Source organism: Macaca thibetana, chromosome 10 (genome assembly GCF_024542745.1).
Source record: "Macaca thibetana thibetana isolate TM-01 chromosome 10, ASM2454274v1, whole genome shotgun sequence".
NCBI classification, from domain to species: Eukaryota; Metazoa; Chordata; class Mammalia; order Primates; family Cercopithecidae; genus Macaca; species Macaca thibetana.
In genome coordinates, this window is record NC_065587.1 from 32,398,913 (window position 1) to 32,413,270 (window position 14,358).

At 46.6% G+C, this 14,358-nt stretch overlaps 2 protein-coding genes across 2 annotated transcripts in view; both read left to right on the forward strand.

Moving 5' to 3' along the window:
• The window catches only part of UFD1 (ubiquitin recognition factor in ER associated degradation 1), a 79,426-nt gene that overhangs the window by 56,433 nt on the left and 8,635 nt on the right, over positions 1 to 14,358 (forward strand). Inside the window, exons 7-9 of the mRNA XM_050746243.1 lie at positions 1,545 to 1,666; positions 5,359 to 5,489; positions 7,719 to 7,791. Of these exons, the coding sequence (XP_050602200.1) occupies positions 1,545 to 1,666; positions 5,359 to 5,489; positions 7,719 to 7,791 (326 nt within the window). The remainder of the gene's footprint in view (positions 1 to 1,544; positions 1,667 to 5,358; positions 5,490 to 7,718; positions 7,792 to 14,358) is intronic.
• C10H22orf39 (chromosome 10 C22orf39 homolog) overlaps positions 1 to 14,358 on the forward strand; it is an 86,863-nt gene that overhangs the window by 53,969 nt on the left and 18,536 nt on the right. The window lies entirely within an intron of this gene.

Sequence of the window (14,358 nt, forward strand, 5' to 3'; positions counted from 1 at the left end):
CCTACTGTACCTCCATGCTGCTCCCAGAGGTTCTCTGTAGCTTCCTGCCCAAGCTTTCAACTTGATTTGCTTTATTAGAATTTGTAGGGAGATCTCAAATGGAATCTGCTTTACCTCCCAACACTAACTATGATTTTTGTTGGAATATTTGCCTAAACTAACAAGCTAAATTCTGCTTTGATGGTTGAATCCCTGGACTTAAGTCAGCAGCCTGGGTTTGAATCCTGGCATCACCACTTGTGTGTTGTGAGGTCTTAGGCGTGTTACTTAACCTGTGGGCCTCAGTTTCCCCATAGATAAAAGGGGATAATGATAGTACCTGACTGTCTGTTCTGGGAAGACTGAACAAGGGCCTTACACATGGCAAACACCATCACTATCATCAGTTCCTTCTCAGTCCTCTCCCCCAGGGCCCTGTGTCTCCTGGGTTCCTGTCTCTTTTTGCCAGCCCCTCCTTTACGTGCCTGTGCACCTCTTAGGTCAGCATGTCACTAATCCAGCTTACTTGCCTCTGGCCCTGCTTTCAGCTCACACCTCAAGGTCCACCAGAGAGAGGAGGCGTCCTATGTCATGACCCTGCTGAGAGCCCACACTGCCCGCTGGGCCCAGGCCCTAGGTTCTACCTCGTGTGGTGCCCCTCCCCTTCCCAACCACTCCCACACCTGTCCCCAGCCTGTCTTGCCTAATTGCCCACCATTTCTGAACTGCCTGGGCTCCTCTTCCCTTCCCCGCCTTTGCTCAGGCTGCCATCTCTGCCTGGATTTCCTCCCAGGTCTGCCCGCCCAGTGCCCAGCCTAAAGAACTCGGCCTCCAGGAGCCTAGCCCAATAGCTCTGTCCCCTCCTGCCAGCCCTTCCCACAGCACCTGTAGCATCTGGTTGTGGTTGTTTTCTTTGTTGGAGTTTACCTTTAAACTAGAAACCTTTAAAGAAAGATAGGGATTTTGTCCAGGACATGGTTGGCACTGAAATTATTTATGAATAAGTGAATGAACACGTCACCTTTTTTTTTTTTTTTTTTTTAAACGGAGTCTCGCTCTGTGGCCCAGGCTTGAGTGCGGTGGCCGGATCTCAGCTCACTGCAAGCTCCGCCTCCCAGGTTCACGGCTTTCTCCTGCCTCAGCCTCTCGAGTAGCTGAGACTACAGGCGCCCGCCACTGCGCCCGGCTAGTTTTTTGTATTTTTAGTAGAGACGGGGTTTCATCCTGTTAACCAGGATGGTCTCGATCTCCTGACCTCGTGATCCGCCCGTCTCGGCCTCCCAAAGTGCTGGGATTACAGGCTTGAGCCACTGCGTCTGGCCGAACACATCACTTTTTAGAATGTTGACTTCAGAAAATCACAAGTCTACGCCAGTGCTGTGTTACCAAGTTGTCAGGCTCCTCCTTGAGCCATGCACTGTGCTCTTACAGAGGGGATTCATCTGCCAGAGGAGTGTGGGGTTTGAGGGGCAGGGTTGTGGGGAGGCTCCTTCTATGGGAAGGCATGGGCCGAACAGGTTTCCCTTCATAGGAGTTGTGCCTCATAGCCTCTCTCTTCTTTTCAGGCCGACTTAATATTACCTATCCCATGCTGTTCAAACTGACCAATAAGAATTCGGACCGCATGACGCATTGTGGCGTGCTGGAGTTTGTGGCTGATGAGGGCATCTGCTACCTCCCACACTGGGTGAGTGGGGCTGCCACTTAGGGTCTCTAGAGAGCAGCCACTTAGGCAGAGACATGCCCTGCACTCGAGAGTCCTGGCCCTGGAGCAGGTGGCCCAGCCTACTCCTCCTGCTCAGCATCTCAGCCTGACCTGACCTGGCGGGAGAGAAGGGATCCAGAGCAGTGCGCTGTGCCTTACGCAGGCTGGTGGGCTCTGGATGTACCTGTGGGCCACTGTGCTGTGGGAGCAGCCTTGTCTTTGATAGTTGCACAACTGGTTGTGCAGAAGCAACAGCTGAACTGTTCATCTGTGATTTCCTGGGTGAGGCTTTTTAAAAAATAATGGAGCAACAGTGTTTTTTAGGTGGTCTAGTAAGTAGGGTGTTTGAGGTTTTTATGCTTTCCCCTACTTTTAGTAGTCTGTCACAACGTATGTGTTTTTAGTTACCTCTAACTTAGTCTCCCAAATCTCTCAACTGAGCTGCTGTAGGAATGACGCCTTTCTCCTTACAAGCAGGCTCTCTTTGGAAAGTTGACTTGAAGGACGTCATTGCAGATCTGGGCTGCGATATCCAGGGCGTGTGAGCCACCAGAGCCTGCCCTCGAGGCTGTACCCCTCAGAGAAGTGAGCAGAACTGTGCCAGTGCTGTAGGGAGGAGCCTGCAGCAGTGGGAGTTCCACATAGGTAGCTGTGGCCCACTTGGCTCCTTCTTCTCCTCACTCCTCTCCCCAGCTCTGGCACATTAGGGAAGTTCACAAAGGGACCTGCTTGTCCTTCTCTTTGTGCTTGAATTACATCAGGCATACTGAGAGACCCCACAGTGAGCTGTGGGCTGGGAACTCTCAGGAGTGCTTGCTTGGCTGCCACCAGGGAGGTGGTCTGAAGCCCACCTCTCCTCCTGATGCCCTGTCATGCCCTACCAGATGTTCAGAAGGGATGGCCTTAAATAATATTTTCTGAGATTAAATATGAATTGAAATTCTGGCCAGGCACGGTGGCTCACGCCTCTAATCCCAGCACTTTGGAAGGCTGGGGCAGGCAGATCACTTGAGGTCAGGAGTTTGAGACTAGCCTGGCCAACATGGTGAAACCCCGTCTCTACTAAAAATACAAAGATTAGCCAGGTGTGGTGGCACATGCCTGTAGTCCTAGCTACTTGGGAGACTGAGGCAGGAGTATGGCTTGAACCTGGAAGGCTTAGGTTGCAGTGAGCTGAGATCACACCATTGCACTCCAGCCTGGGCGACAGAGCGAGACTCCATCTCAAAAAAAAAGAAAAGAATAATATGAATTGAAATTCTGAAGGTCCCTTTCCTCCTGTAGCAGGTGACCTTGCCCATGGTGCCATGGCAGTGGCATTCTCTTCAGCCTGGGTCCCAGGGCCCTTCCCAAGGTCTGGGCCTGGCCAGTGTCTCCCCCACAAGAGCCCTGCACTCCCATTGCACCTCCTAGTGCCTGGCCTTCCCATGCTGCCTCCTCACCTCAGCTGACCAGGTCTGCCCACCCTGGCCTGTGGGGGGCTTTTATGCCTCAAAGCCCAGATGGGCTCACCTGCCCTCCCAAGTATTTGCTGCTCAGCCCCTTGCTATTGTGTTTGTCTGCAGGTGCCCCCAGGGGCCTGAGGCCATGTTCTGCTCATCCGGTAGAACACCTGGTCACTGAAGCCACTCTCGGTAGCTGAAGTGTCAGGCAGTGACTACTTCCCCAGTCCCTTCTGTGGCTCACCTATAAGAGGAGGTGGTGATGCTGGGAATACACTGTACCTTGAAGGTTTTCCTTTAACCCATAGACTTGAAGTTTGGGTGGCCTCTTGTCCAAGCTGTTGGGCTGCTTTAGACCAGGAAACTAATTGAATCCCTTTCTCCCATGGAAAGCCTCTTTAGGTAGCCTGGAGCTGGTTTGGGGTGTGAAGCCATCAGGCCACCTCTTCCCCTGAGCTGGCCTTCTAGCTCCTGGCATGGGCAGGCGTGACAGGTGTCCCCCATCTGCTGTCTTGGAGGCCGTGTGAGCCAGTGCTTTTTCTGGGCTGGTTGGTGGACTCCTTCCCACCCATGCTTCCAAGCTTCTTCAGGGTGAGCCAGCCTGGAATAGGTGCTGGCCTTTTTCCTTGCAGCCAAGGCTTTGTCTGCCGACCTAGATCTGAGCCCTGGACTAGCTGCTTGTGACACACAGATACTCGGCTACCCATTGTGCGGTATGCTCTAAAATGCTACATGGGGAAGGCCAGGTGTCAGCTCCTCCTGCCTGCTTAGTGCTCTCGGGCCTCTTCCAGCAGCCCATTTCTCACCTCAAGCCCTAGTCTGACCTCTCTGCCTCTCCGCCTCACATCACCTATGGCAGTGTCCTGTCTCTGGCTGAGGAAGCGACCCCCATCCCTGGTCAGACTTCCCTCAGGCTTGAGATTGCAGCCCAATGTCCTTCCCGTTGCTGACATACTTCCTACAAAAATCTACCCTGAGGGACAGTGCGCCTGGCCTGCGGCTGGCTGACTCTGAGCCTTAAAGCACTTCCTGTTAGAACATCACTCCTGGGGATTCCAAACCCCAGTTACCAAAGCCAGTTGCCTCTGCATCCTTCTGTGCCTGCCTGTGGCATCCAGTAGAGTGACCACCCTCTATTTCTGCCCTTACTAGCCTGACAAGCAACTGTCAGCGTGAGTGCGCGGGGTCCTCTGCACGCCTGTCCACAGGGTCCACCACTCAGGCTTCTCTTGTGGCCTAGGCACAGCCTCCCAGGCACAGTCTTGTCCTCAGCATGCCTCCTCCTCCTCATGAGCTCCCTCTCATCTGTGACACAGCCCTCAGTCCCCTCTTCCCTTGGCTGTTAAAGTCACCTTCTCACTGCCACTCTTGATGAAACATTCTTAAAGGGATGTGATACCTGGGATTCGCTTCAGGGCATCTAGTGTGGCCTGGGACTGGGTGTGAGGTAGTGCCGATCGATGGACTGAGCCATGACGTGAGCACTATCCAACTGTCAGGGCTGGGTGCGTGGGAGCTTTCTTGTGTGGCTCTTTCTACTCGTGTATATGTCTGACGCTCCTTTTAAGATGGTTTCAAATAAGACAAACAAAATTTCATTGCAAGAGATATAGAGCCTCTAACCTGAGTCTGGGCTCCCTGCACACCCAGTACTCACGGGCACTGTTTATCTCTTTCCCTCTCACTCCTCAGCCGTCGTCTACCTGGCTGGGTTGTTTAATAGAGGCATGTGGAGGCTTTGTCAGATTTTTATAACCTCCACAGCAGAGACCTTTGGGGCCTTGTCACCATCTTGCAGCCTCAGCTGTGGTGGGCCATTCCATTGCCAGGTCAGCCTTGCCTTGTGCTGCTTTTGTCCTACCTCAGTTGCAGCCCTACTTGCCCCGGGGCCTTACTAGTTACTTGTGGGACAGCTTGGAAGTACGGTGAGTCACTGTTCCAGGAAAATGCTCTGCCCCTGGGAAGCCTGGAGCTAGTGAGCAATCCTGGCGGCCCTGCAGAGATGCGTTCACACTGTGAGCTGTGTAGCTTCAGTAGCACCCCTTTATTGGCCTTCTTCCACATCACTTGATTTTTTCCTCCTTCCTGACATAGTGTCACAAATTACTTATCTTGCCTCAGGTTCCTCTTCCAAGGACCCAAGTAAGACTGGCCTGCCCAGTGTATAGGGAGCAGTGGTTGTGGAGGCTACTTCATCTCTAGGAGTCTCATGTAACCTCTTCTTCCTTTCAGATGATGCAGAACTTGCTCTTGGAAGAAGGTGGCCTGGTCCAGGTGGAGAGTGTCAACCTTCAAGTGGCCACCTACTCCAAATTCCAGCCTCAGAGCCCTGACTTCCTGGACATCACCAACCCCAAAGCCGTGTATCCTTTTCAAATAAGCAGAGTTCTTCTAGACAAAGGAGAGTGTGCTGGCAGTTGTTAAACATCATGTACTGTATTTAATCTGTGTCTGCTTTGGGGATCACACATTTGTGATTCAAGTTGTGATTTGAGAATAATGGGGTTCAGTTAGCACATCTGCGTGACCCTGGCCAAGTGCACTGGTTGCTGTCTGGGCCACCTCTGTCACTTCCCAGACACTTCCTGGAGACCATAATGAAGCCCTTCTTTCAGTGGGTCTGTGTCACCTGGCACAAAGCCAGGATGTACAGTATGTCCAGTGGAAGGAGGGAGCAGCTCATCTGCCTTCAGCTGCAGCCCCTTCTGTGGCTCCCTAGTACCTCTGCCCAGCCATGCACTGGCCCATGAACCTCACTGCATGCCAGCCTGAGAGCTCATTCACTCCAGGCCAATAGGTAGCAATGACTGCAATTTCTATGTCACCAAGCAGAAAGCAAAGGTATCAGGTTCTAGTGGATTCTTTATGTTCACCTCTGAACTTAAGCCAGGTGTATGTGTTGACAGCATCAGGAAGTAGGCAGTGCAGGTACGGGATGGTGCTATGTGCACTGATCAAGATCTCTAGCTCCATGGCCCCAATTTGCCTTGTTAAGATCATGGCATAAGAGTGGCCACTCCATTCTACTTTTTTTTTTTTTGAGACGGAGTCTTGCTCTGTCACCCAGGCTGGAGTGCGGTGGCTGGATCTCTGCTCACTGCAAGCTCCGCCTCCCGGGTTTACGCCATTCTCCTGCCTCAGCCTCCCGAGTAGCTGGGACTACAGGCGCTCGCCACCTTGCCCGGCTAGTTTTTTTTGTACTTTTTAGTAGAGACGGGGTTTCACCGTGTTAGCCAGGATGGTCTCGATCTCCTGACCTCGTGATCCGCCCGTCTCGGCCTCCCAAAGTGCTGGGATTACATGCATGAGCCAGTGCGCCCGGCCCCAATGCAGACTTCTTATCAGGTTGATCTCAGATGCTGTTTTTGTCAGCACAGTTAACTTGTTAGTGTGTGGAGAAAGGGCGTCACTTCCATCAGTTGAGAGCCTGGTGTTTTCTGGTCTGGCTGAGGTCTGGATGAAAGCAGTCTTGGCGCTGAGCAGAGAAAGTGGGAAGCTGGTGCTGCAGCAGGCGCCAGAGTAGGCAGAGGCCAAATGGGGAGCCAGCCCTCCTACAGAGGCCTCGTGTTCTCAGCCTGAGGGCTGTGGCTCTGCTCCTCCAGCTGCTGCAGTAGAAGTCAGAGAAGATGCCCTGGCAGGGTCACTGGAGGAGTGGAGGGAAGGGCACTCTGTACCGTTGCACTTCATGTGCGGGAGCAAAGAAAGCATTCACCACATAAGGCACTTTTCACAAAGTTGCTGTGGTTCTGGAAAGCTGTTTGACCGAACGAGGTGAACCTAGATAGCCTCGCCCTTTCACCCTCAAGTTAGACTCTCACAGTGACAGGCTCTGGAGCCACGTTTCTTGTGACCTTTTTATGTAAAGTAATTCAGCAAATTGATGAGGAAGACATGGTTAAAATATTCCACATGAATAGACATTTCCTTGTATGGGCATTTGGGTTCTACTGTCTTTTACTGTTATAAAAAGTATTTGCTGGTTTCTTTAATTTTTATTAACTAAAGTTATCAGCTCAAAAGATAGAAACAACAAAAGTATAAATGAAAGCATCTTTGATTTTGAGGAACTTTTGAGAGGACCTATCTGACTCATTAAATCTTTTTTGTTCTTTTGTACTCCCATAGGATTTTTTAAAATCCCATGGTATAATTTGTACACAATAAAATGCACACAGTTCAGCCAGTTTGAAAATGTGTACACCCATGTAACCAGAACATTTCCATGTTCCCAAAAGGTCCTTTCCTGCCAGTCCCCACCTGATCCCCTGGCCCAGAAACCTCTCAACTACCTCCTGTCCTCATAGATCTGTCTTTCTTAGGGTTCTGTGTGGATGGAATCTCACTGCCCTTTTGTGGTTGGTTATTTCCCCTTCCCCCAGCTTGGCATTTGTGAGATTGATCCATATTATTGCATGTTAGGAGTTCCATCCTTCTTATTGCCAAGTAGTACTTCATTGTGTTAAAGCTTCGTGTTTCAAGTACCATCATGGTACAGTCTCTACCTACTAGTAATCATCTAACCCCTCATGGAAACTTGTTTCAGATTTAAGGTATCCATCTTGCCATGTTGCCTTGACAGAGTGTGTCTGCAGATTAGAAAATGCACTTAGGAACTTTGCCTGTCTGACCACCGGGGATGTGATTGCCATCAACTATAATGAAAAGGTGAGCCCAGTTCATGCAGGTCATGCCTGACAAGAGCCACCTGTAGTGTCCATTCTGATGTTTGAATGGGGCTTCTTTTTAAGCGGGGTATGCCTGTATCTTATCACCTAATTACCGCCTACTGTTTGGTTATTAAGTTTTCCCGGGTTCATATTTAGAGGCCTAATTCATTTGGTAACTCTGTTTTGAGGATAGATTGCATTTACAGGGAAATATTGATAGACTTGTTAGTCATAGCTCTGTGTACCTTGGTGGCTACTGGTTCTATCTTGGTTTGAAAGGTCCCCACTGCACCTCTAATCTAACCTAAGCCCTTTGTGGGGCTGTGGAGACACAGTAACAACCCTGCTGGGTCCTTGTTCTTGGGATCCTTGCCCCACAGAAGCTGACAGGCCCTTCAGTGGGGCCAAGTGCTCTGTGGCATCTGAGAAGCAGAGCCTGGCTCTGCCTTAGGGCAACACCTCCTAAGCTCACCTCTCCTCCTGGGAGCCCACATCCTCCTCCACCACCTCCTCCTGTTTTCTTCAGCTTCGGTTTTCACTTCGCAGCTTCTCTAGGCTTGACCTTTCTGACACAAGTCTCTCAGGTCTGAATGCCTCTGTTTCCATCCCTGATTTTATGCTGTTTAGGTATCTGGATCTAGACAATTTAACTGTAAAGTGAAATGACAGGACTTACTCCAAAATTCAAGAAGACATTCACTTTCCTATTACCAATGGGAACATGCCTGAGGGAGGATGTAATAGTTGGCAGTCCTGCCATCAGGCTGTCCTACCACAGGCATGGAGCACAGTACTATGGGTGCCCTTGTTCACTGTGACTGTTGACAATTGACCCTCCCAGAGAGCTGTTGCCAGGGCTAGCCTTAGTGTTCAGCAGTGACCACAGCCTGGCTTGACTGGGCTTTCCCTGAAGCTAGCACTTAGCTCTTTCACAACACTCTCTGGTCCCCTCAGGGACTGGGCCGTCACAGCTGTGTCACAGCTGCAGCCAGTTACTCCCTTGGTGTCAGTGCAGGGATCCAGCTTATTCTCTGGCAGTTTCCTTGTATTTGAGGCATCTGACCTTATTTTTCAGTTTTGTGGGTTTCAAATCACACTTTCTTTTTTTCTTTTAATAAACTAAGAAATAATCTTGTTCCATTTAGCTTTGTGGAAAACATTTTAGGTGTCGTTTACCTTAACTGAATACTCTAAGCTTTTATAATTAATTGCAGGCAGTTTAATGTTACTGTTTTTAATGTTAAGGTAGTAATACTAAATATAACTCCTAAACTGATGATAAAGGATATATAAACTGATGATAAAGGACACCTGTGGTGGCTCACAGGCACTTTGCACTGTAAGGGAGGGTAGATTATATAGAGTATATGTAGAACTGAAACACAGGTTTGAATTTCCACTTTTAGAAGTAGGGAAAACTAGATATGTACTGTTGTGCTTATAGAGAATTTTAAAGACTCTAAGCAGGGTTGCCCTGAGGGCAGATAGCTGTATCAGTGCTCTGGTGGGAGATCAGACTCGGAGATCAGGGTTGAACTGGAACCCTTAAAAGCAGTAAAATAGACACAGAGGTGGGCGTTGTCCTTGTCTCAGGAGAAATAAACACAGATCCTCTCTGGAAAAAGCACTCCAGTTTAGTTAAGCCTTTGGGATTGCTGTCAATTGAACAAGCAAACAAGAATGCATAATTAAACCAAACCAAAGCAGAGACAATAAAAATTAGATCCCTAAGGAAATCAGCATTAGAATTTCTAGATACAAATGTAAAATAATTAGATATAAAATGTTCAAAGATATTTTTAAAAATGGAATTATAATAGCAAGCAACAAAAGGCTATCAAAAATAACCAGAAAGATTTGAAAAACAAAACGTTAAACAACAGCTATAAAAGAGTTAATGATGATGAATCTGAATAAATAACAGAATTTCACACAGAGGAGCAAGGGGATGGAATATACGAGAGCTTGAGATGTTGAAGACACTGAGAAAACATGCCCGTTGCAATCCTAGTAGGAAAGAATGGAGGAATTGCAATAATCTGAAAAGATGATAACTGAAATTGATTTAGAATTGGTGGTCAGCCCATCACTACAGGAAGTTTATAATGTATAACAAACAGAATAAGCTACAGGTAGAAAATACCAAATACAGAGAGTTAAGCAGGGAGAAAACACAGTATCTACAGAAGAACAGCAAGTAGCAGGTCTTTGAATAGCAACAGTTACAGCCAGTATCAAGTAACTATCATCAAAACCTTCCTTAAAGAATAAGGGCAAAGTAAAAATATTTTCACATGAACCAAATCTGAGAGAGGTTATTTACCAATGGAATTTTAAAAGCATGTACTTTAGGAATAAGCATTATCCTAGAAGGAAAGCAAGAAGGAATAGGGAATAAATAAATTGGCAAATATGAAGCCAGGGTAAATGTTGCCATATAAAGCAGTTATAATGTTTAATATACGAAGCTTAAAAAATGACATCTAAAATGTTGGAAAAGAGTAAGTAAAGACTTACTCTCCTTTTTTGTGAGACAGAGTCTCTCTTTGTCTCACCCTGGCTAGAGTGCAGTGGTGCAATCTTGGTTCACTTCAGCTACCGCCTCCGAGTTCAAGCGATTTTCCTGTCTCATCTCAGCCTCCTAAGTAGCTGGGACTACAGGCATGTGCCACCACATGTGGCTAATTTTGTATTTTTAGTAGAGACGGGGTTTCACCATGTTGGCCAGGCTGGTCTTGAACTCCTGACCTCGGGTGATCCATCTGCCTCAGCCTCCCAAAGTGCTGGGATTATAGACGTGAGCCACCACGCCCAGCCTAGACTCACTCTGTTGAGAGAGTTGTTTGGAATTGAAGTTTTCTGTTTACTATTCAATAAAGTTAATTTAAAAAGATAGCTGAAGCTGGGTGTGGTGGCTCACACCTGTAATCCCAGCAATATGGCAGGCTGAGGTGGGTGGATCACTTAAGTCCAGGAGTTTGAGACCAGACTGGGCAACATGGCAAAACTCCATCTCGACAAAAAATACAAAAATTCGCTGGGCATGGTGGCATGCACTTGTAGTCCCAGCTACTCGGGAGGCTGAAGTGGGAGGATCGCTTGAGTCCGGGAGGCAGAAGTTACAGTGAACAGTGACCGTGCCACTGCACTCCAGCCTAGGTGATAAAGCGAGACCTTGCCTCAAACAAAAAAAAAGCAAACCCTGAAAAGTCTACATACATATTGAATGTTTAAAAAGGTATAAAATGACTTAGATAAAGCAGATACCTTGAAAGATAAAACAACTGTGAAAAATTTTATACTAAGAAATCAGCCAACTTATTTGACATTGATAAATTATTTCCTAGAGGAAAGTATAATTGAAGTTTGACTAAAGAAAAAAAACAAACAGCCTAAATAATTGTATAGCCAGTCAAGTAATTCAGTCAGAAAAATCTTAATCCAGGAAACCCAGGCCCAGATGGTTATATATGCAAGTTCTTCCTCACACTCAAGAAATAAATTGCTCTTGGATATTCTGAAAATAGAGAAAGAAAATATTCCCCAGTTCATTCTCTGAGGTCGGTATAACCTTGATCACCAAAACCACACAAGGATAGGAGAAAGGTAAATTACAGATCATTGTCACTTGATACAGATATATAGATTGTAGATAAAATATTGACAAAAGAATCTAGTCATATATAAGGAAGATTCTATATGGCAGCTTAGTGTAATAAAGCTCCAGTAGTTAAAATGCCATGTGGCGTTGGTTCTGCAGTAGACAAGTAGGCCAGTGGAACAAAGCCTTATATACAAAGAATCTTGGTCCACCACTGAGGCAACATTGATGTCATCAGGCAAAGGAGATACTGGGGTTGGGGAATCTAGGATATTGACTATTCCTAAGATGAAAAAACAAATTGAGTTCCTAACTCACACCACAGTAAAAAATAAATTGCAGATGAATGGGTAAATAATATGTGGTATACACAAACAATGTAATATTATTCAACATTAAAAAGGAAGGTAATTCTGACACATGCTACCACATGGATGAATATTCTGCTCAGTGAAATAAACCAGATGCAGACAGACAAATACTACAATTCCACTTACATGAGGTACTTAGAGTAGTCAAATTCATGGAAGACAGAAAGTAGAATCACTTGGGCACCATGGCTCACACCTGGCATCCCAGCACTTTGGGAGGCAAAGGCCGGAGGATTGTTTGAACCCGAGAGTTTGAGAGTAGCCTGGGTAATATAGTGAGATCCTGTCACTACAAAAAAGTAATGCAAAATTTTAAAAATTAGCTGGGTGTGGTGGCATGTGCCTATAGTTACAGCTATTCAGGAGGCTGAGGCGAGAGGATCAGTTAAGTCTGCAGTGAGCCAGGGTCATGGCACTGCACTCCAGCCTGGGGGACAGAGCAAGACCCTGCCTCAAGGAAAAAAAAAAAAAAAAAAAAAGAATGGTGGTTGCCAGGGCCTGGGGGAAGCAGGAGTCAAAAGTGAATGTTTAGAAACGTATAGCAATTTGGCATTGTCGTAACCTCCACACAGATGGCCACAGAACCGGTCCTTGTCCTGGTGAACTCTGGGCATTTGGTGTGTGTTGTGTCTTGCTTCTGTGCAAGAGGACCACGTGGCAGTCCAGCAGACTGCACATTTTTAAAAACTAGGTCTTCCCAGGTAGTTTGAGGAGCACCAACCTAGAAAAGTGGTCCCATAGTTAAAAAAAAAAAAGTGTTTAATATTATGCCAATACATAAAAGTAAATGGAAAATGTCACAGGCATATTTATCCTTACTAAATGCAATATATTCTGGTACTTCTAGGGTACTGTCCTCCAATTCTTTCCTTTTCAGTTCTGCTTGCAGCCCTATTGGTTTTATGACCCACTGATTGGTTGTGGCCTGCAATTTGAACACATAAAAACGGTAGAGAAGCTTGAGCCAAGCCCTAGGAGACATGTTTGAATGTTTAGAGTAGTGTCATTAACATCGCAAAATGATTGGAAACAGGCCGGATGCTCAGTGGATAAATGGTAGTATATCCACACAATGACAGATCCTTTTTATTCCTTGTTTATTCAATAATTACGACACTTTTAAAAGTAGATTTGGCCCTGCTTAGGTTTTTTTTTTTAAATGGTGGGACTATCCAGACTTTTTTAAATGATTGTAAAAGCAAGACATACTGGCCAGGCGCGGTGGCTCACGCCTGTAATCCCAGCACTTTGGGAGGCCGAGGGGGGTGAATCACAAGGTCAGGAGTTCAAGGGCAGCCTGGCCAACATAGTGAAACCCCGTCTCTACTAAAAATACAAAAATTAGCCAGGTGTGGTGGCATGCATCTGTAGTCCCAGTTACTTGGGAGGCTGAGGCAAGAGAATCGCTTGAACCTGGGAGGCGAAGGTTGCAGTGAATTGAGACTACACCATTACACTCCAGCTTGGGTGGCAGAGCGAGACTCCATCTCAAAAAAATAAAAGCAAGACAGACTTTAGATAAAAGCAAAGAACCTGAAATGATGCAGGAAAAAGTAGATAGGGCCACTTTTAATTTCTGTGCTTCTGGAAGTTTTTTTTTTTTTTTTTTTTTTTTTTTTTTTTTTTTTTTTTGAGATGGAGTCTCACTCTGTCGCCCAGGCTGGAATGCAGTGGTGCGATCTCGGCTTACTGCAAGCTCCACCTCCCGGGTTCACACCATTCTCCTGCCTCAGCCTCCTGGGACTACAGGAGCCTGCCACCACTCCTAGCTAAGTTTTTGTATTTTTTAGTAGAGACGGGGTTTCACCATGTTAGCCAGGATGGTCTCGTTCGCCTGACCTCGTGATCCGCCTGCCTCAGCCTCCCAAAGTGCTGGGATTACAGGTGTGAGCCAATATGCACAGCCCTGCTTCTGGACATTTTTCATGTGCATTTTTTACATTCGCGAGGTCATCTTAGACACAAGCAACATGACTGGTTTTAAAATTCTTTTCCTGTTGGCTGCATAGCATACTGTTGTATAACTATAAATTTATATATGAACAAATATAATTCAGCTGCCTTTTGAGTATACAGACAGTCCCTGACCATGGTTCTACCTAGAATTTTTCAACTTTGTGATGATTCAAACATGATACACATTCAGTAAAAACCATACTTTGAATATTTATAAAACCATTGTTTTTTATCTTCAGTACAGTATTCAATAAATTACATGAGTTATTCAACATTTGATTATAAAATAAGCTTTATATTAGATGATTTTGCCCAACTCTAGGCTAACGTATGTGTTCTGAGAATGGTTAAGGCAGGCTGCACTATGATGTTTGGTAGGTTAGGAGTATTAATACATTTTTAACTTATGATAAGTTTATGGGACTCGGTTCCATCGTAAGTCAAGGCGCATCTGTACAGTGGCATTAGTGACATTGGTATGAGCCTTCTTAGAATGTTCTCATTGGGAATAGCTAGTTATTTACTTAGAATAAATTTTGAAGGCCAAGTGCGGTGGCTCACGTCTGTAATCCCAGCTCTTTGGGTGGCCGAGGTGGGCAGATCACCTGAGGTCAGGAGTTCAAGACCAGCCTGGTCA